Here is a 23,119-nt window from a genome sequence, read left to right on the forward strand (position 1 = left end):
CCCAATGTCAGCTATCTGTCCACCTGTGCCTGCGGGCTGCCTACCACTGGCCAAATAAGCTGCAACAGCCTACACTAATCTATGCTTTACATCTCATTCCATCCTTAACATCTCTGGACTGAAACTGATGCAGTGCTTACCAGCTAACTATCTTGGACCTCCTATTACCTACTCTCTGACACCTCCTTGATTAGATTAGTTTTTCGTTCCATAGATCCGTATTGAGGAGATCCTCGTGGATGTGGAACATGTCACCTTTTTTTTTATTTTTTATTTTTTTTAAAGCTGAAATAACAATACTAATAGTATAAATATATACAACACATCATTTGTTTCTATTAAAAAATTTGTCAATGGAGTAGAAGGAGTTGGCCACTAGTAAGTCTTTCAGGCTCCTTTTAAACTGATCTCTATTTGTAACTAAGTTTTTTATTTTTGCTGGCAAATTATTGAAGATGAGTGTTCCTGAGTAGTGGACCCTTTCTTTGAACTAAAGTGAGTGCTTTTAAGTCCTTGTGCAGATCATTTTTGTTCCTGGTATTGTATGTATGAACTGAGCTGTTTGTTGGAAAAAGAGATACATTATTTAGAACAAATTTCATTAAGGAGTAAATAGCAGTAGTTAGTATACCCAGTTCTTTGAAGAGGTTTCTACAAGACGTCCATGAGTTTACTCCACAAATAATACGTATTACACGCTTTTGGACTCTGAAAACTTTTGTTTGACTTGAATAGTTACCCCAAAATATTATACCACATGACATTATGGAATGAAAGTAGGCAAAATATGCAAGCTTTTTCACTTTTATGTCGCCTATGTCTGCTAACACTCAAATTGCAAATACAGGTTTGTTGAGGCGTTTCTACAGTTCTGTGGTGTGCTCCTCCCAACTGAATTTATTATCAAGTTGTAATCCCAGGAATTTAAGACTGTCAACCTATTCTATCTGCTCTTCTTCGTACTTTATGCATATGCTGGGTGGAAAGCTCTTACAGGTTCTGAATTGCATATAGTGAGTCTTTTCGAAGTTTAATGTCAGTGAGTTGGCTTTAAACCATTTATTAATATCCATGAAAATATCATTAGCAGAGCTTTCTAGAACTACACTCGACATACTATTTATTGCAGTACTTGTGTCATCTGCAAACAAAACGAACTCTGCTTCTGGCAGTGTAACTGATGAGAGATCATTAATGTACACTAGAAAAAGCAATGGCCCTAAGATGGATCCTTGTGGGACACCACATGTAATTTCTTCCCATTCTGATGATGACTGATGACTTAATTCACTAGTCCCTTGCACTGACACCCTTTGTTTCCTGTTAGAGAGGTATGACTTGAACCATTTTGCAGCACTCCCCCTTCATCTATGTCTTACCCTGATCCTCACAACAGGTGGGACCCTCTCATCCTGGGACCTAAAGGAGTTGTCCCTTTTCCACCTTAACCAACACCCCCCCCCCCCCCCCACTCCCACCATCTGTCCCCTCCTTCAGAAAGAAACTATTAGTTCCAAAAGTTAGGACAGTGTCATTACTTTTATATGTGTCTACTGGCAGCACAATACATTTAACTTCCTGAATGTAAATAATGACCAGCAATTATGTTTCATAATTTATGTTTTCTCAACTGAATTTTTTGTTGATACAAAAAGAACATGTTCTTATTTTGGCAACACAATCTGATCCTGCCACACCAATCTTGAACTTCAGCAGACTGGAAAGTAACACACAATAGCAATGGGAGTGGCAATGTTTAGTGGGCTCATCAATATCAGAAATAAGCACAACAGGGAGGTAACAGAAAAAGCTCAATTACATGGAAAAACCAGCTGGAAAGACTGTGACTGTACAAGCATGATGTATGAAGAATGGCAAGTATGTGAGATGAATTGACAAACACACAACAGATACACCAGTCACAGCCTGTTCTACGTAGAGGGTCCAAATCCTTGATCAGGTATCCAGATTTAGGCTTTCTACCATTTTCCTAAATTGATTGAGGTGAATGGCATGACAGTTCTTTTCAAGAAGACACAGTCAGTTTTCTTCAGTTCACTTCGCCATTAATGTCCGCATTGTTGATGGAACATTAAACTCTATCTTCCTGCCTTGCTGTCTATACTATGCAGGAGAACACAATGGAACCCAATAAGTCTCAATAGATTATATGTGTTACTGGTTGAATATTTTTATATAAGGAATCTACTATAATTTCACTATAAACTAATTGGATGTTGACGTATCAAAATTCATTTTTTCAATTGCTCAAGTACAGGTAACAAACACATCGTAACTAAAAACATTACAAAATAATTATTATCTCTATGCTGAATAGATAGTACAAATTTTAGACTGTTCTGATCTTGATAGCAAGAATTTATTTTAATACTCATTATACTGAAAGAAGTAGCAGAAATATAAGAAATTACTATAGCAAACAATGGAGAGTTCCGGATGGAATAACAACAACAGCAGCACGTCCCTCCAATCCCAACAATGCTGCTACTAATCCTTTCCCCTTCTATACTCCTCTCCTCAACCAAAGCCCCCCCCCCCCCCCCACAACATGCTCCAGACACTGCACCTGCCCCCACCACATCCCTCCGTGCCCCCTCAGGTGGCACAGCATCTTCCCCCACCCATACCCTGTGTCCCCCTCCCCCCTTCACACTCCCTGCCTCCTCCTTACCCCACCACCACCTCAGGAGATTACTACTCCCATCAGATGCTGTCGCAGTCAGCCTTCAGTGTCCAGAGACAGTGGACATATGTCTGTGTGTTGTGCTTATGTGAATGTGTGTGTTTTTTCTATATCAGAAAAAGGACTTTGTCTGAAAGCTTAATATTTTAGCAATCTTTTTCATTGTGCCAGTCTGTGACTCAATGTCTTCTGCATGTGCTGGACTGTAAGAATTAAAATATCTTGCAGAAATGTGATGTTTACTGTTTTTTGGCCTGTCAGTAACATCTTGCATCCATTAATAGAAATAATTATTCACCCTTACACTGTAAATACCCTACATATACCCAACTAAGTACAGAAAAAAATCAATGTTTGAAAATACTGGGGCTACAACTTTACTTCTGTCATTTTTTCTCAAAGTTCGAGGCTTTATTGTGAGCATCTTACAAAAAAATTACATTTCAATGTGTTGGCCATCGCTGGCCACTACTTTCTCCCATCTTTCAGGCAGCATACAAATCCCACGGCGGAAGAACTGGGCGTCTTTTGAGAAGATCCATGCGTCGATCCAATTTTGCAATTGTTCATATGACAGGAAATGCTGGGCAGCCAGGTCGTGTGCCATTGAACTAAAAAGTTGGTAGTCAAAGGGAACAATGTCTGAAGAATACAGCGGGTGGGGTAGGACTTCCCATTTCAACGTTTCCAGGTATGATTTGCCCTGTCATGGTGCAAAATCATCTTTTCATGTCCATCGCTGTATTGTGGTCGTTTGTCTTTCAGTGATCAGCTCAAACACATCAATTGCTTTCAATAACGATCTCCTGTGATTGTTCCTGTCGGTTGCAATAGCATCGAAAGCTTTCTCTCTTTCACGACCTTGCTGGTTGCATGGAAACGATTTTCTTCAAAGTTCTGTCACTAACAAGTGTCTCATCATAGGTCTTACCCAGCTTTTTATGAGCCTCAGCTGCATACTTCTTCATACCAAAGGAGAACATTAAAACCTCCCACAGATGACAAGAATTAGGCTTGTAAGTTGACATATTAGGCTGAGAATAACTTTAAGATGCAATCAAAAATCAACTAATATTTTGATGGTGTTATGTTCTCAAATGACTAAGCTTACTGTATGACACTTACGACCTACGACTGCGCCAGTACTTTCCACTAACGTTGCCTACTGCTAAACAGCGGAAGCAAAGTTGTAGACCTAATATAATTTAGAAATTAAAGATACTAACCATTTCTCAGATGTGCAAAATTTGTACGTGTCCTCACTCCCACCACAAACGTTGCTTGCTACCATTAATGAGAACTCCCTCTATATCAACATTTCCAACGTACATGGTCTTTTTGCTGCTAAACATTACCTCGGGTAGCATTTACCCAATTCCAAGCCTCGTTCTGCTGCTGAACATTACCTCAATCGGTATTCACCCGATTCCAAACATATGTATCTCTTGCTCACCTCCATCATCTTGACAGTTACAAACAACTACTCTACTCTGAAAGGCAGGCATACAAACAGATCAGGGGTACAGCCACGGGAACCAGGATGGCTCTTTCATACATCAGCCTTTTCATCGGTCACTTCGAGTGGGCTTTTCTGGGTTCTATAAGCCTTCAGCCCCTAATTTGGTTCACAAATATTGATGACATATTTGCCATATTGACTGACCTGAGAATGACCTGTTTAAATTCTTGGAACTTCTAAATACTGTCTGCCAATTAAGGTTCACATGGCTTTATTCCAAATCTCACACATTAAACTTACAAACAAACAACTGCACTTATATGACAGCTGCAGTCCTTACTGTGGCAAATGTTCTCTCCCATACGGCTTTGGCATTTGAGGTAAACGTATTTACTCACATACAGACTCTTTACAGCAAGAATACAACATGCTCACCTCAACCTTCACTGGACGTAATTACCCCACCAGCCTTGTTCAAAAGCAGATTTGCCAAGCCATCATTTCCAATCCTAGTACTGCTCATCCCTCCAAAATACAAAGTGTTTCAAAATGAGTATACAGGTTTTAAGGCTTTGTAGCACATATTACATTCACCTTACAATTATAAATAATACACCAAATGAAAGAGAAACACAAACAATTTTTCTTACAATTATTCAGTGTGAACATGATCACACATTGAGCCGATAGACGAGTTGTTCCGATATCTTGATGAATGTGACAGGAGTAACTGTTGCAATAACAGTGTGTCTAAAGTCGGATAGATCAACTGGTATCAGAGGCACATACACATGAGCACATCAGATTGTATGCAAACATGGAAGGTCACGCATAAAATGCTGTGTCAACCGGCCCCACACGCCCAATCCACCGGTCAGATACAATGTCATTTAACCAGTCGCATACTGAGTTATGCCAGTGAGATGGCGCACCATCTTGCTCCCAAATTAAGATCTGTTGTTCAGCCTCTTCCCATTGACGCACAGGCCACAGCTGCAGCACATCCAGACAAGAAACACCAGTTACATTTGATTCACTGAAAAAAAAAAAGGCCTATAAACTTTCCGCAGAAATATTTCTTGGGGCTAAGTGTGAAAGACTCGCACTCATTCAACACTTTTTCAGTCACTCTTTGTCATTCCATACTCTTTCCACTGTGCACAGGCACATATACAAAACTGTTTGAATTGCTCTTTCATTTGGGGTATAACTTACAATTGTAAGTTGAATGTAATAAATGCTACAATGCCTTAAAACTGGTATGTTCATTTTGAAACACACTGTACACCTACTGTCAGTCAGTACTACCTGATGTTGGATGCAATAATCAGCTACTTGAAAAAGGCTATGACGTCCTAAAATGATAGCCTGAAATGAGGTCCATTCGCACAACATTTTGTCCGCCACACCTGAAATAGTTTTTCATCCTCACCTCCCTGTAACATCACGGTTAGACCCTACGCTCCTTCTGCACACATGTTCCTACCATATGGCTCTTACCCCTGTGATCATCACCAATGCAAGACTTGCCCAATGCACCCTTCTACCAAAACATATACCAGACCTGTAACTATAAGGGATGATCAAAAAGTTTTTGTTTGAAGGCCATACAGTCCAGAATCAGTAGGCCAATTAGGCAAAATGACAGTGAGCACTGAGGCAATTATCACACCAATGCATCAGGTTGAAGGGAAAACACTGTGTTCTGTGTGAAGTAGTCTGTACATCCTTACCTGACAGAAATTGTCCTTCTTTAAAGTCCTTTTCTAAGGGATCATGTGCATGATAATCACATGGGGAGAGGTCAGGACTACAGGGCAGGTGCACAAGTGTCACCCACTTGAGTTGTCACAAATTCTGCATTACGACATTTGCGATGCGAGGGATTTCGAATCACAACCAGCATGAAATATGGCACAGCATTCCACAATGGTAGTTTCTGACAGACATGCTGTCCTATACACATTCTTCACTCTTTGATGTATGTCTAGCAGTGCTCGTCCTCCGACAGCATTTGGTGATAATGTCATCCCAGTTCACATTTCCACATTTACTGCATGCTCTATGGAAAGTAGAGATGGGCAAACTCGTTCATCCTTGGGAACTAGTTCACTGCTGATCGTTATTTTTTGGGAACTGTTCACTTTTAATTGTTCACCGTTCATTTGTGCTGGGTATATGGTTCTTATGAAAAAATGAAAATTAGTAGTGTAGGTGACTGAAGGATGGAGGGAACCAAGAGGGGGCACTTGCCTGCCCCCTGGAGTATAGAGTTTCTCTTCATTACAGAATTCTTACACACTTTTAGAAGTAATTTCTGTGATCCTGCAGAGCCTCTAGTTTAGCCAACTATAGCATTGTGTGGCTGATCGCAGGGAAATAATATAGGGCGGCGCACAGAAAACCGGCCCTGAGTACAGACTGCTCGCCAATTACTGGCGATGTGTTGCCCGTTACGAGCAGATACAACAAATAGACAAACATGTAATAATTAGGCAGTGAGCAAATAACAAGCTAATGCAAGCAACAATGGCGAAACAATCGATGATGATGTGTAGAGAGCTGGAGAAGAGAACATTAAAATCTCATGCGATGCGCATGGGCTATAGCACATGTAGCCTTGTAAACCTGTTGGTGGCTGTTTCCCAACTTAATAGACCACAAGTGTCTTGTATAAAATTCTTCGTTTCAACTTCCACTACATAGCAGTGCTATGTTGTAAACAATAATCGTTTACATCCTATATATACTTCACGTTGTCTCTGAGTTCGTATGCGAAGTAGACTTTATGGAAGCATAAAATAAAATGTGGTTTTCTCATCATACTTGCGTCACACGCTTAGTAAAATTAAGGTTTTTATGTTGCATTATAAAAAGTTAATGCAGCAATAATAGTAATAATTAAGTTCATAGTAGTAAAGTTTTTGGTTTGAAAGCTCCTTCTGAACAAATGTTTTTGAGATAATAAGTAAATACAATTTTATGGCACTCTATGTCTTTTTAAATGGAGAGGCACCGTTTTTCCTACTGAGCCAAAATGACCCACAACCCACTTCTTTCTTTTTCTTTTTTTTTCCCAATGAAACCAAACTAGCAGGTAATGCAAATTGGAAACAACCAAACTTAAAAATAATTAAAGCCTTCCTAAATGTAATGTTTTGTATATGAAAGATAAACGAAAATCGTTTTATATGAATTTTCTTACATTAAAAAATTAAGCAAATTATTGAAAGTCAGTTGCTAAATCAAGTCGATGAAACCAAAAAATATATATGAATAACAAAAAACTTGCCTTGTTATAAGAATGTCTTCTGTTGCTCATCGATATAATGAAGTGAGCTGATATGCCCTTTTGTTACCTGAAAAGACGTACCTATTACATACAACGTAATTTTAATTTACGTAACTATAAAATACTTTTTGATTACTGGTCGTGGACGCTGAATAGCCACAACCAAGTGCAAGAACAGTTTGGAACACGTGTAAAATAGGCGATCACAGAGAACTAACTAGGAGCAGGTGGCAGTGGAACTGAGACAGGTGGTCATGCGAAGAGCGACGAGTGCGGCCGAGGGACACCGAGACTGAGATGAGCGACTGCGGCTGGAACGAGAACTGTCGAAGTGACCGCCACGACCGAAGTGAACTAGTGAGCTATGAACAGATCGTTCCTCGTTCCCAAGAACTATAAGTAGACCGCCGCGACCAAAGTGAACTATGAACCGATCGTTCCTTGGAATTCGTTTCTCGGTCATTTCGTTCATCTTGGTGAACCGTTCCTTTGCACCCATTCGTTCACGAACTACGCATCTGTAATGGAAAGACACAAAATGCCAACACCAGTCCCTTGCCTACATGTCAGTGATTGTATACCTGCACTGGAATCACGCAATGTCGCATATACGCTGCAGCAACATTCTCAAATGGAAACTTTTTGATCGCCTCTTACATCAAAGGTACAGCCACCTATGAAACGACACATGTCACGTATAAGCTATTACGCTAACAGCATTCAGCCTTCTTCACTAATATGAATACCACTGTTGTGTCACCCTACTGGAATCTTTAAGATGGTGACCGAATTCCGAGTTTCTATCAGATACCGATAGCACTGCATGGGATCTGGTGGACACAACAGTGTATATCCACTGAGTCACTCCTCCAGTGGCTCTGGACTACGAGCAGCCTCTGCCACTGCAGTATATGAAGGACGGTGGCATCTCGATGGGTCACTCACACTTGTAGCCCCTTTGCTACGTGACGCTACGCAGACACCGCCTAATCGTGGCTCCGACAACATTGTTGGTGCTGCAGTGCAGAGAGCTACTTCCTTGTCAACACTGAGAGGTGGACAGTACTTCTTGTTGTATTATTTGTAATAAGTCTTCCTATGCTTGAAGAAATACGAGGGTATTTCGGAAAGTAAAGATACACCGTACGCCAGAGGAACAGAAGTTTTGGCGAGCAAGTTGGCAACACTGGTGTTAACCTTGAACCGTTAGCTTTCTCCTCGCGGTCGTTAGGCAGTTGAACGTTGCTTCTGGTTGGAGTAGGTTATGTTTAAAATGGCTGCGCCGATTCAGAATCTTGCCAAATGCGAAGTGCGCTCCGTCATACGTTTTCTTCATGCAAAAGGTTAGCGACCAGCAGATATTCACAAAAAAATTGTTTCTGTTCATGGGAACGTTATGAATCGAAAAAATGTAATGAAATGGTGTAGTCATTTCTCTGAAGGTAGGACCGATGTTCATGATGAACAAAGAACAGGTCGGCCATCTGTGATCTCTGATGCCCTTCTTCAAAGAATGGAGGAAGCAATTCGTGCGAAAAGACATCTCACATTGAAAGAATTGCTTCAGGTCATACCGAACGTGTCAATGACAACTCGTTATGACGTTGTGACTGTCAAATGAGGGTACAGGAAATTGTGTGTGCGCTGGGTTCCAAAACTATTAACGGGAGAAAAAAAAAGAAAAGGATGGGCTATGCACTCGACTTCCTCATGTGCTACGCTGAAGCAGGTGATGAGTTCCCTGACCACACTGTGACAGGTGACGAGACGTGGGTTTATCACCTTACACCTGAATCCAAGCAACAATCAATGCAATGGTGCAATTCGAATTCACCAAAAGCCAAGAAATGCAAAAGGTCGATTTCAGCGAGGAAAATCGTGGCTTGTTTTTTGGGACAGACAAGGCATTCTCCTGTTGGAATTTATGGCTCCTGGAATGACAATTAATGCTGCTGCATATTGCCAGACTTTGAAACTTCTTCAAAGGGCAATTCAAAACAAACACAGGGGAATGCTGACAAGTGGAGTCCGCTTGCTTCGTGACAATGCTCGGCCTCACACAGCGCTCGTAACCAAAGCACTACTCAAACAATTCAAATGGGACGTATTGGAGCATCCGCCATACAAACCGGACCTTGCGCCCACCAACTTCCACGTCTTACATTACCTGAAGTCACATCTCGGTGGAAAACCATTCCACAACGATGAAGAGACCAAAGATGAAGCTGAAATGTGGTTCCGACAACAGTTGGCAACCTTCTATGTCTCTGGGATACAAAAGCTTGTGCACCAACTTAACAAATGTTTGGATAATGGGGGTGAATATGTCAAAAAATAACAAAGAATCCAGTTAATAACATGCAATTGACGTTTTCTAAATAAATGTTCTATTTAAGGACTGCAGGTCATTGTATCTTTACTTTTCGAAATGCCCTCGTACAGCTTAAATAAATCTTCTGTTTACTGTGTTAACTTGTTCACTAATCATTTCTGTTCCTGTCCTGCTTTCCTGCGATGACAGTTGCTGCACCACTCTGTAGCCCATCTCTCCTTACCAATGTGTACAAAGTTATATTCAACTACTACGAAGTAATCAGTTGCGATGAATAGGCATAGACAGAGGGTGTGTACTGGTAAAACATAATATCCCATTGCACAGCATGCTCTGCAACATGGCAGTAATGATCTCAGCACTTGCTTCACCAGACCTGTCATCTGGACTCTTCCCTCAGACACTAGTTTCTCAGAACTCCATACGTGGAAACTGGCATTACAACATATGTTCGGTTTGTGTCACCTGCCTGGCCTAAATTTACATTAATTTCTGTGGTGTCAGTATTTCTTTTCAGTACCTACTACTCTTTTTGGTCCCTTTTACTTTTCTGTATCCTTTATTTTCTGACCAATATATTTTCCCCCACCTGTCTGTTATGTAATGGCGCACTTAGCTTTCCACTCTTACTGACTCTTGCACAATGTTTTTTTCAGTATTCTCTCTCTTGATTATTACCCCATCATCTACCTTTAAGTTCTCAGATCTCATCTGGCACAGGCACCAATGAACCGTCTTTTCTCCTAATTCTGTCCACTAAGTCTCACCTGGCCGAGAGTTCTGGGCTGTTTTTCAGTAACTCTCCCCAGTTCCTAAACTTCGCCTAGTCCTTTTTCTCCATCCCTCTTCCTTTTCCTTCAATCCTTCTACCAGAAGAAGGAGCTTCTGGCTCCAAAAGCTTGGGCATTTACATATCTTTTATGTGTGTCTTCTTGTGCTGCCACTTGGCGAGTAGATTTTTCATCTGTCCATATTATACCACAATCAAATACGGGCTGTTACAAAAAAAAGCCCACCCAGTTTAGTGAGACTGTATCTTCTGCATGAATGAAGATAGAAACCTGTGGTAAATTTTAGCTTACACACAGAACTACAAAGTATTTATTTTCAAAATAAACATACAATTGTGCAAGAGTGTATCTTCTACATTCATTCCACATACAAAGTTGTGAACTTTTCACAGTTACATTCAGGATCAGAGTTTTCATTTACCTTTCATAAACGATCAATTTGCCCTTCCACTGCACGCACAACAAGATCCAAATGACAGTCAATTTCAACCCATACTTGTGCGAGCATATCCCGAGTTACTGTATTCACTGTTGTTACTGTGGAGTGTTGCAGTTCATGCAAAAATGTTGTAAGGGGAGGCACAAAGACAGAACCTTTCACAACATTCTACCCTCCTTTCCCCAACCCTCCTTCCCCGAAGTATCATCAGGCAACCACAAATGCTAGTGGTGTAATGCAAGACGTCTGCATCCCTTACAGCTGATCAATTGTTTTGAGGCAATTCACTGTTAAAAAATGTTCTTACATGTGGTGCTCTTTTCAGTTGAAAAATGAAATGCCTTTTCTGCTGTATTGTCATCTCAGTTCACCGCATGTTGGGTATCGAACAAATGAGAAAGCTACTAAGTCCACCAGGATGATAACATGCAGTATCCGTATGAACTGGCAGCTTGATTCAAGGTAAACTTTTAGCTTCAACAGAAAGTTAAAACTTACCCCAAGTATCTATCTTCATTCATGTGGATGATTATTCATGAAATCACATGCACCTTTTTGAAATATACTGTATATTTTTAACAGATCATATCTGCTTCATAACTCTTGCTACTCATTATAAGAATGTCTGAATATGTAATACTATTGTGTGTGTGTGTGTGTGTGTGTGTGTGTGTGTGTGTGTGTGTGTGTGTGTGTGTGTGTGGGCGTGTGTGTGTGTGTGTGTGTGAGAGAGAGAGAGAGAGAGAGAGAGAGAGAGAGAGAGAGAGAGAGAGAGAGAGAGAGAATGAGAGGGAGAGAGGGAGAGAGAGAGAGAGAGAGAGAGAGAGAGAGAGAGAGAGAGAGAATTTTCACGGAAACACAGCATAAAAAATGTTAAGGTCAGATTAAGATGTAGGTGAAAGAAAATAGCGTTAATTGTCAGCAAGTTGCCATATTTTGTGCCATATTTTGGATTGAGAAAGTGCACTACTAAGTAATAGCATCTGGCCCTCTCCACAGCTGGGTGATTAGTGTAGACAGTTACCATATGGAGGACCAAGGTACGATTTCCAATACGACAAAGTTTTTTTTTTTTTTTTTTTTTTTTGGGGGGGGGGGGGGGGGTACTTGTAAGAGAGGCACTCAGCTTTGTGATGACATCTGAGGAATATTCAAATGAGGAGTAGCAGTTCCATGGCCTGGAAAGTCAGGAAAGGGTTAAGTGGTGGCCAACTGACATCCCTTGGGTCTTCACAACCTTGGGGGGGAGCTCTTTTTTAAGTAATAATATCTCTAACACATCATACTAGATTATCAGTACTGGGTAGCTATCAGAGACTATGGTTTTCTTTAATTAATGAAGCAAAAACCTCCTGTAAGTCAGTTAGTACATTTTTCCCCTTCATTTTTCCCTTTCACAATTGCTCATACCAAAAATCTGGATTTTATTTAGTTCTCCTAACACTAAAGTGCAACCACACTCACCTGCTCAGGTTCAGCAGATGGCCTGTTCTTTGTACATCTTGGCCAGCTCCGGACCCAGGTGAGGGAGGTCGTCCTCGCGCAGGACGCCAGGTGGCATGAAGCCTATGAGGCGGCTGGCGTGCTCTTTCAGCATGCGCAGGCGTTCCTCTTCTATCCTGCGTCGCCTGCAGTGCAATCGTAGTCCATTGCGGTGAGGTGGTATTCACAAATATATGTTTATTATTATAAGTTATTCGTCTTGAGCTGACTCCAATGTAATTAAAAAGAATTACACCTGATGTATTTCAGTATTACTTACAAAGCAGCTTCTGTGGTATACTGTAAATTGGATACACATGTTTGTACATTTATTTTTTATTTTTTGATTACATCGCAGTCAACTCAAGACATATAACCTATAATAACAGATGTTAACCGCTGCTGCGCAAGATGGCCATGCAAACAAACGTATTATGGATGCCTTGTCAGGCATTTTCACGTGGTCTCTACAAGAAGTTTAGAAGGATAGATCTCAACCTGCATAAAACTACCCAACATATAAAGTTTAACAATACTTGCAGATCAAATAATATTATACCTAAATATATTATTGTACAGGTTAAAAACAGTTCTGCCAGTGCACAAAAAATGAAACAAGTGGCTCAAAAAATTTGGCAAACCCTAAATCAGAAACAATATAAAGCACATCTTAATCTGAATAATGCCGCTGTTTTCTTCCACCTTGTTAGCGAGGTTGAAAATTGTACATATGCAGTGATAGAAATAATGAAAAAAACTCACACAAGGAAGATTGCAAATTTAAAAGCTAGCAAATTTAACAGCTAAACAAACACCCAACACAGAAACAAGTGACACCCAGTCTAACGAAAAGCACCAGTTCTATCCGAAACTGGTCAACCTCACTAACACTACTTTGCATACAGAAGAAATAAAACTTCTTGAAACAGGGCTGAAACACAATGTCAGCACACAGACAGATGAAAAACACATAGAAAACCTCATAGTTGAATCAAAAAGCATTCTCTCACAAGAAAACAAACAAAACAAGTGAGGTAAACATTGGTCCGACGAGAGAGCTAGTCAGTAATGAATACAAAAACATAACAACACAGAAGAAAGAAAACAGAAGAAACTGAAACAATACAGATTCTACAACACTGACAAAACTTAGAAAGAAACTACAAGAAAACACAACCAACATCACAAAAGCAGATAAAGGAAACACAGTGGTTCTTGTGGATAAAGAACAAAACATCAATAAAATACAAGAGTTCATCACAAAAATAAAATTATAGACCCAACAAACAGATTCCAAAGGAAGCTGAGAACCAATTCGAAAGACAATAAACATACAATAGAAAACAATGAAAAACGAAACTGATACAAACAAATCCCTGTGCACCTTCCCTCTGATGCCAACCAAAGCTACACAATAGAGATCTCCCTGTCAGAGCCATTGTGAATTACAGAAACGCTCCCACTTACCCACTTGCAAGATACATGTTGAAAATCTTATCAGAAAACAACAAATTACAAGAAGACAGGAGTATAAGAAACACCACAAAACTGATTCAGTACATAAAAGACATACAAGTTCCAGACACAGCCACTGTCCTGTCATTTGATGTAGAGAATATGTATTCCAATATACCAATAACTGAAACAATAAACATTATAGAACAAAACCTTAAGACACACTATGGTATTATAAACAAATAAAAATGAACGATGGGTACCACAAGCAGAAATCAATGAAAATCAATGGACACAAACTATATCAAACTCAGTGCTTATACATCCCAACAGATAACAAACAGAGGTGGGGCATCAGCATACAGAAAAGTCAACATATGCTTCACACTTAACATAGTTCTCACTCTGTGTCCACTTAGAGACAGGATTGTCAGCATACTTCACTCAGTATGTTCTGAGCAAAAATTGGAAATGCAAATAAATACTTCGCAGTGCGCAACTGAAGAAGCAAGCATGGAAATTAGCTTAACAAAAAGTGAGGCTATGCAAATCAGCAGTGAAAATGAAAACTGAAGGATGTAAGCTGTAATGGAAAAAATATTTAGAAAGTAGATATTTAAAAATATAACGGAAGTAACCTAACCTGGTAAGGAAACATAAAGGAAGAAATTTTGGGAGAAGTAGAAAATTACTCAAAATTTTATTATTGTGTAGCAGACATAATAAGAATTGTAAAATACTTACCAAAGTACAGATCATGATATACAAATTATGTTATCTCATCACTATTGATGCCACCTCCCTGTACGCTATCATTCCTAATGCCCATGGCCTTACTGCTATCTAACAGTACCTTTCCAGATGCCCTATGGATTCCTGACCAACAACCTCTTTCCTAGTCTCCATACCGACTACATCCTCACCCACTTCTCCTCTGAAAGCATTAGCTACCAACAAATCCATGGTAAGGCTATGGGCACCCACATGGTACCATCCTATGCTAACCTATTCATGGGCCATCTAGTGGAAGCCTTCCTAAAAAACCAGACACTTCATTCACATTCCTCCAGAACCTCAACAACTTCTCCCCCATTTGCTTCACCTGGTCCTACTCAACCCAACAAGCCACCTTCCTGAATGTCAACCTTCACCTCAGAGATGGCTGCATCATTACCTCCGTCCATATCAAACTTACTAACCACCAGCAATACCTCCACTTCAACATCTGCCACCCATTACATACCATGAAGTCCCTTCCATACAGCCTAGCCACCCATGGTCGTCGCATCTGCAGTGGCGAGAAGTCCCTCTCAAAATATACCGAGGGTCTCACTAAAGTCTTCACTGACCATAATTAACCTCCCATCAATGTACAAAAAGAAATCTTCCGTGCCTTATCTGTCCAGTCTCCCACCATCTCCCAAAGTCCCAAAGTCCGGCCACAGAGGAGCATTCCACTCATAACTCAGTACCATCTGGGACTGGAGCAACTGAATTACATTCTCCGCCAGGGTTTCGATTACCTCTCGTCGTGCCCTGAAATGAGAAATGTCTTGCCCCTATCCTTCTCACCCCTCCTACCGTGGTATTCCACTGTCTACCGAACCTACACAATATACTCGTCCATCCTTACACGACCCCAGCTCCCAATCCCTTACCTCATGGCTCATACCCCTGTAATAGATCTAGATGTGAGACCTGTCCCATACATCCTCCTACCACCACCTGCTCCAGTCCGGTCACTAACATCACCTATCCCATCAAAGGCAGAGCTACCCAGTATTTCTGAAACTGTAACCCTTTGCTTATCAGTACATGTATATCACATCTACCGATTTCCGTCCAATTTGAATATATCTTTCACAGTATGTCATTTTTTTTCTTTTTCCTTCATTGTGTGTAGTTCATTCAATATTGATTTTCACTCCCCCTATAACTTGCAAAGTAGCAGTTTGAAATGTGTGTCAATGTCTGTATGAGACAGGCTACAGTACTGTCTACAGCCACCAGATGGCACTGCTGCACCCCATAGGTGGCACATTGCAGCAGCACCTGTTCCGGCTTTTGAGAACACCTGTGGACATTGAGAGTACAACATGGAAGCAGGCAAGTACAGGCAATAGTGGACAACGTGGTTTCTCTGGAGGGGAACAGTGACTGCTTCAGACATCCACAAGAGGTTAGTAGCTATTTATGAGAATCTGCACCAAATCACAGATTCATATTTTGTTGGGTATCAGAGTTCAGAGATGGTCGAGAGACTGTGCTGAGAAACACAAAAGCTCTGTGCATCCAGTGACTGCACACAAACCAAGAAATGCACAGTATGTCAATGGCTAGATAACGAGGCACAGGCAAATCACATTTGGTGAACTAGAGCAACCAACAGGCCTACCATGGGGAAACCTCCAGTCATTTGTGAAGATTTGAAGATGAAGAAGGTGTGCAAAATTGGTGCCCAATTCCTTCACCATTGCACAGAAACAGATTTATGGCAACACTGGTGCAACAGTATGGTGCAGATCCAGTGGAGTTCTCTGAACATCAGGTCACGGTTCTCCCATGAGACTCCTCAGTCGTCGGCTCTTGCTCCTAACAACTGTGCCTCACACAGCGAAAGAGGTCACATGGGGTAAGACGTTCACCACCAATGACAAACGACATGCAGCTGTCCACTACTGGTGCCGGGATACCCCCAAAGAATGGTTTGCTACACAAATATTGAAGCTGCCAGAATGATGGCAGAAGTGTATAGACATTGGTGGGGAATACCTGTAACATAAACTGTATTCATTTGTTTAGTTAGTGGATCTTGGGAACAAAAAAATTGTAGTGGCAATAATTTTTAACACCACAAGCAAGAATCATTTTAGAACGAACTATGAAATTTACAATTACAATACTGGAAGTGAAAATAATTCAATAATATAAGGTTACTGAATCACCCATTCAACTACTTTACTGGTGATGTCCGATAAAAGTATATTAATGAAATACATGTGAGGCTTCTAAAATTAATTTTAAAAATTCAACACAGATTATGCAATTATGCATAGCTACTTAGGAATCAGACTAAAGTTTTAAGTTCTGTTGCCAGCTGACACTAGGCAGGAAATTGGAAATTCGAAGATATACAAAAAAGTAAAAGAATAGCCTCTCAGTCATTCCTTTTTAGAGTACAGGGACTGAAAATTTACACTTAACTTTAATGAATGTCTGCATTTAACTAGTTTTGGCTTTGCCAGTAGTTGGACAGCTGCTAGAGTAGTGTGTAACATTACATCAATGTTTTGTGTGGAATGTTAGGCAGAAGCGTCAGCTGAGAAATGCAAGAGAGGCTGTGGCTTTTTTCAAAGTACCTGATAATCTTGAAGTAATTTTTATGAGCGTAGGTCCAATAATGTGAAACATATATAAAACAAAGTGTATGTACGGGGTCTCCTCCCAAACCCATGCGTCCACTTCAACCAAATTTGGCACAAAAACAGCACACCTCAAAAGTATGAGTACTGTAGAGGTTTATAAGCTCCAATAGGAGCAAAGAGATGGGCAAAATGTGTTTTTTACAGTGCCTGGCATACAGGCTGCCCTGCACAACAGACATGTTGTGTGGGAAAAGTACAGTTTGCCAAATGAACCTGCTCTGCTGAGCAGCCTACATATAAGGAGCAAGAAACAGTTTTTCAGGCCCTAAAATGCAGGCTGCCCTGCACAACAAATGTGTTGTGTTGGAGTAGTATCCGCATGTGTTACTGACTTGCTTTGCATAGTGGCCTGTAAGTCAGGGGCAAACAAATGATTTTTTAGCCCCTGAGTGTAGCCTGCCCTGCACAGTAGGCATTTTGTGGGAGGAGTATCAGCATTCTTCAATGAACTGTACTGCAGGTGCTACACATGCCAATGAGCACGGCTGAGGATGTGTTGAGATGGATAAATGAGTGGATGGACAGGGGGAGGTGAAGGAGGAAATGGGCAGAGAGAGGGGAGGAGTGGAAGATGCATGAAGCAGGTATAAGGTGCAAAGAGGTTGCAGGCAGGAGGAAGAGGAAGAAAAGGAAACGGAGATGGAAAGAGAGAGAAAGGAGGAGGATATGATCAGAGGGGGTGAGGGAGGGGGGGGGGGGGGGTGGAGGAAGATGTGGTTGGAGAGATGGGAGATGAAGGAGATGAAGGGACAGAGGAGATCTACAGATAGAGATTGGAGGATGAGGCGCTAAGACAGAGGGAGGAAGAGGTGGACACATACAGGGAGAAGAGGAGGTGTGTTCAATATGTGTGTCAAAACATGGGTGAACCTGTAGGGAAAAGGCTAGTAATAATAGCAAGAACTATTGCTATTACTATAATCAATTCCTATAATTATCAATGTGAGTACTTTATCACTGCTCATAGTTTGTTTTCAACATTTGTTACAGGACTTGCCTGCAGTGGGTACTTCTGCCTGCTGCTGTATAAAAATTGACTCATCCCACATTTCTAAAGGCTCTCCTCCATGATGAGATTAATAGCACACACTGTGTGAGTGCGTGAATGTAGTGTCAACATCCTTAACAGCGGCACCTTCACAGAGACAAGGAACTTTGTGAGTGCTCCTACAAATTATGACAGGACATTACTCTTCACATTGTACCAGGTGTTTCATGACGAATATAAGGATTTTAAGGCTTTGTAGCATTTATTACATTATTAATGTACAATTATAAATAATGCGTAGAATAAAAGAACAACTTAGAGAGTTGTCTTGCAAGTGTTCAACGTGAGTAACATTTGTCGCACGCCACACATCAAGTCGATAGGCAAGTTCTTTCCAAACTTGATCAATGTGCCTGGAGTAACTGTTGCAACAGCTGCTTCACTTCTGTTTCTTAAGACCAGTAGATCAGTGGGTAGTGGAGACACATACAAATGATCCTTTGTAAACCTCCAAAGGTAAAAATTTCATTACATCAGACTGGGTGGAAGCCATGACTAACAAGTTCTGTCATCTGGCACCTTGAAACCAATCCACTAGTTAAGTACAACATCATTTAACTGAGTTATGCCAGTGAGGTAGCCCATTTATCTACCAAATAAAGTCCTGTGGTTCAACTTCTTCAAATTGAAAAGAGACCTAGTTCTAGTGAATCAAGATAAGAAATACCAATTACAGTTGTTCGCCAAAAAAGAATGGGGAATAAACTTTCTGCTGGGATATGGCACAAAAAACATTCAACTTAAGGGACTAATATTGCAGAAACCGCACAATATTTCAGCAAGACAACTGCCTGCCATCTTCAGGTGCTACTGTCGCGTCACTGAGAAGCTCGCCAATTTATATGCTGGTTCTCTACAAAAGCGGGGCATAACGTCATCAAAGACCAATCATAGACAGAGACAAATACAAGAGCCCTCTGCTGGAGAACGGGTCGCGGTCTGCGAAAGCACGCTGCGGCGCAGAAAAATGCGGCCGGGAGCAACAGACTCCGTTCGTGCGCACGAGGTGATGGCATGCAATTTTAGCATCTGCACTAAGGCTTCCCATCTGCGTTAATTCGGTGCGGTTGCTACTATGCAGCTGACGATTCCTTAGTGCTGCCAAGGCTGGCTCCCAGGCTTTGCTCAGGTGAAACCCCGTAGTCTCTGTTTATTAGGTCACTGTTTATACGTATTTCGACTGCCTCTTTGATGATGGAGTCCCAGTATGTGGAAGCATGTGAGAGGATCTTTGTTTCTTCGTAATTCATGCCGTGTCCCGTGTCAAGGCAGTGTTCAGCAACTGCAGATTTCTCTGGCTGACCCAACCTCGTGTGACGTTTATGTTCGTCGCATCTGTCTTTGATCGTACGACACGTCTGGCCAATATAAGACTTCCCGCATTGGCACGGGATTTTATATATTCCTGGTCTTCTCAGGCCGAGGTTGTCTTTAAAAGAGCCCAGCATTGATTTCACTCGTGCTGGTGGCCGGAAAACACATTTAATCTGGTACTTCTTGAAAATTCTGCCCATCTTAAAAGACACGCCACCGACATACAGTAGAAAAACCAACCTTGTGGTGTTCTCTGCTTATTCAGGCTCTTCTTGAGGTTTGGAGCGTACTGGTCGGAATGCGTTCCGGATCTGCTCTCGGAGCGCCCGTTCTGGGCAAACACGGAGCGGAGATGGCTAAGCTCTGCCGATAAGCTGTCCTGATCTGAGATAGCTCTAGCCCTATGCACTAGCGTCCGTAATACACCGCTGCGCTGTGAGGGATGGTGACAACTCGTAGCTTGTAAATACAAGCCTGTGTGCATAGGCTTCCGGAACACACTGTGACCAAAGGAGCCGTCTCCTTTTCTACATACCAAAACATCCAGAAATGGGAGCTCACCATCTTTCTCTACCTCCATGGTGAAGTAGATGCTTGGATGGAGGGAGTTCAGATGTTGCAGGAAAGAAGGAAGCGTTGCTGTCCCATGCGGCCATACCACAAACATATCATCTACATATCTCCAAAAACATTTGGTTTTCAAAACCGCCGTCTGAAGTGCTTTGTCCCTTTTCTAACACTGACATTGCAGTGTCACTCAGTGGTTTATCTGTGAGATTAAACACAGTCCATCTGGTAAATTTCTCTTCTTGCAATGACCGGTGTGTAAGGTGTTGGAACTTAGAAGTTTGATGTGCCGTGATTTGCTGCCGTGCCCAGTCCGAAAGTGCCCAAGTAGAGCTGTCCAACCACTCCCAGGAATCCGTTCTTTAAAAGAAGACAATGGTATAGTAATTTTACTTGCTGACAGGGGTAACGCCACTGTTCGTCTGCCTGCTACATCTTATTTTGGCAAGATGATGGACATACTACAGAATACAGCGTATCGTCGTCTCCAGATAGATCCGACAGATGCCGTACAACGGAAGACATCCGCTCTCCTCAAATCCAGTAAACTTCCTGACCATCTGAAGAAGAGTTTAAGAGAACGAGCACCAGTTCCGCCATTACTTTATGGCCTGCCAAAAATACATAAGGAGAATGTTCCGCTTCGCCCTATCGTCAGTAATATAGGTGCCCCAACATACCACCTAGTTTAACATCTGGCTTCTCTTCTGAGTCCCATGGTGGGGAAATGTGAACACCATATTCGAAACTCAGAAGATTTTATACGGCGACTGAAGAACCTGCGCCTTGAATCTACCGGCTTACTAGCGAGTTTCGATGTGGTTTCTTTATTCACACGGGTGCCTCTGATGGACTCATTACAACTCATAGGAGCTAAGCTGGAAGAGGATGTCTTACACCTTTTCAAACACGTGCTTACCTCGACTTACTTTTTGTTTAACGACCAGTATTTTGAGCAGACTGACGGTGTTGCTATGGGTAGTCCTCTGTCTCCCATAGTAGCTAATCTTTTTTTATAGCAGATTTCGAGGATAAAGCACTTCAGACGGCGGTTTTGAAACCCAAATGTTTTTGGAGATATGTAGATGATATGTTTGTGGTATGGCCGCATGGGACAGCAACGCTTCCTTCTTTCCTGCAACATCTGAACTCCCTCCATCCAAGCATCTGCTTCACCATGGAGGTAGAGAAAGATGGTGAGCTCCCATTTCTGGATGTTTTGGTTCGTAGAAAAGAAGACAGCTCATTGGGTCACAGTGTGTTCCGGAAGCCTACGCACACAGACTTGTATTTACAAGCTACGAGCTGTCACCATCCCTCACAGCGCAGCGGTGTATTACGGACGCTAGTGCATAGGGCTAGAGCTATCTCAGATCACGACAGCTTATCGGCAGAGCTTAGCCATCTCCGCTCCGTGTTTGCCCAGAACGGGCACTCCGAGAGCAGATCCGGAACGCATTCCGACCAGTACGGTCCAAACCTCAAGAAAGGCCTGAAGAAGCAGAGAACACCACGAGGTTGGTTTTTCTACCGTATGTCGGTGGCGTGTCTTTTAAGATGGGCAGAATTTTCAAGAAGTACCAGATTAAATGTGTTTTCCGGCCTCCAGCACCAGTGAAATCAATGCTGGGCTCTGTTAAAGACAACCTCAGCTTGAGAAGACCAGGAATATATAAAATCCTGTGCCAATGCGGGAAGTCTTATATTGGCCAGACGTGTCGTACGATCAAAGACAGATGTGACAAACATAAACATCACACGAGGTTGGGCCAGCCAGAGAAATCGGCGGTTGCTGAACACTGCCTTGACACGGGACACGGCATGAATTACGAAGAAACAAAGATCCTCTCGCATGCTTCCACATACTGGGACTCCATCATCAAAGAGGTGGTCGAAATACGTATAAACAGTGACCTAATAAACAGAGACTATGGGGTTCCACCTGAGCAAAGCCTGGGAGCCAGCCTTGGCGGCATTAAGGAATCGTCAGCCGCAGAGTGGTAACCGCACCGAATTAATGCAGAATGGTAGCCTTAGCGCAGATGCTTAAATCGCGCGCCAACAAATCACGCGCGCGAACGGAGTCCGTCGCTCCCGCCCGCATTTTCCCACGCGGCGACGCACTTTCGCAGACCGCAACCTGTTCTTCAGCAGAGGGCTCTTGTATTCGTCGCTGTCTACGACTGGTCTTTGATGACGTAATGCCCCGCTGGCGCCTGCGCTGTTGTAGAAAGCCTGCATATAAATTGGCGAGCTTCTCAGCGACGCGACAGTAGCACCTGAAGATGGCGGGCAGTTGTCTCGCTGAAATATTGTGCGGTTTCTACAATACTATACGGCGTAATTCCCGTGAAGCTATCAAGCAGATGCAGTGCCGGGAAAGCCTCAAACAGCACAACTTAGGGGACTCTTGTTATAACTGTACCATCTCATGAGAATTTGCTGACCCCAAATGCGCACATTAAGTGTGGTGTTCCCATTTCCACTTGGGTGAAATGTCAATTCATCACTGAAGAAAATCTTCATCATCATGCAGCAACATTATGTTTGCAAAGTTGGCACATACAACATAGTCTGTGGGCTTTAGAGCTTGTGCCGATTAATGATACAACATCCACTTACAAGTTGACAAAGATTGGCAAATGGCTCTAAATGCTTAGAAACATGGTATACATCTTACAACATGTAAAAATAAACTAGACTTTTATAAGCAGAATTAGTTTTGTCATACAAATATTTGGGAATAATTACTCGTGGTAGCACAAAATGAAGTAATTTCATTTCATCATTACTGTTATCAGAAATGGCACT

At 41.8% G+C, this 23,119-nt stretch overlaps 1 protein-coding gene across 3 annotated transcripts in view; it reads right to left on the minus strand.

Moving 5' to 3' along the window:
* LOC126293444 (meiosis-specific nuclear structural protein 1-like) overlaps positions 1-23,119 on the minus strand; it is a 98,729-nt gene that overhangs the window by 6,072 nt on the left and 69,538 nt on the right. For 2 of the 3 annotated variants that reach the window (XM_049986677.1, XM_049986676.1), the window contains exon 10: positions 12,482-12,645. In XM_049986677.1, the coding sequence (XP_049842634.1) occupies positions 12,492-12,645 (154 nt within the window). In that variant the 3' untranslated portion in view covers positions 12,482-12,491. Of the gene's footprint in view, positions 1-7,455; positions 7,523-12,481; positions 12,646-23,119 lie in introns of all 3 variants that reach the window. The other variant, XR_007552289.1, reaches the window with a different exon arrangement.

Source organism: Schistocerca gregaria, chromosome 10 (assembly GCF_023897955.1).
Source record: "Schistocerca gregaria isolate iqSchGreg1 chromosome 10, iqSchGreg1.2, whole genome shotgun sequence".
NCBI lineage: Eukaryota > Metazoa > Arthropoda > Insecta > Orthoptera > Acrididae > Schistocerca > Schistocerca gregaria.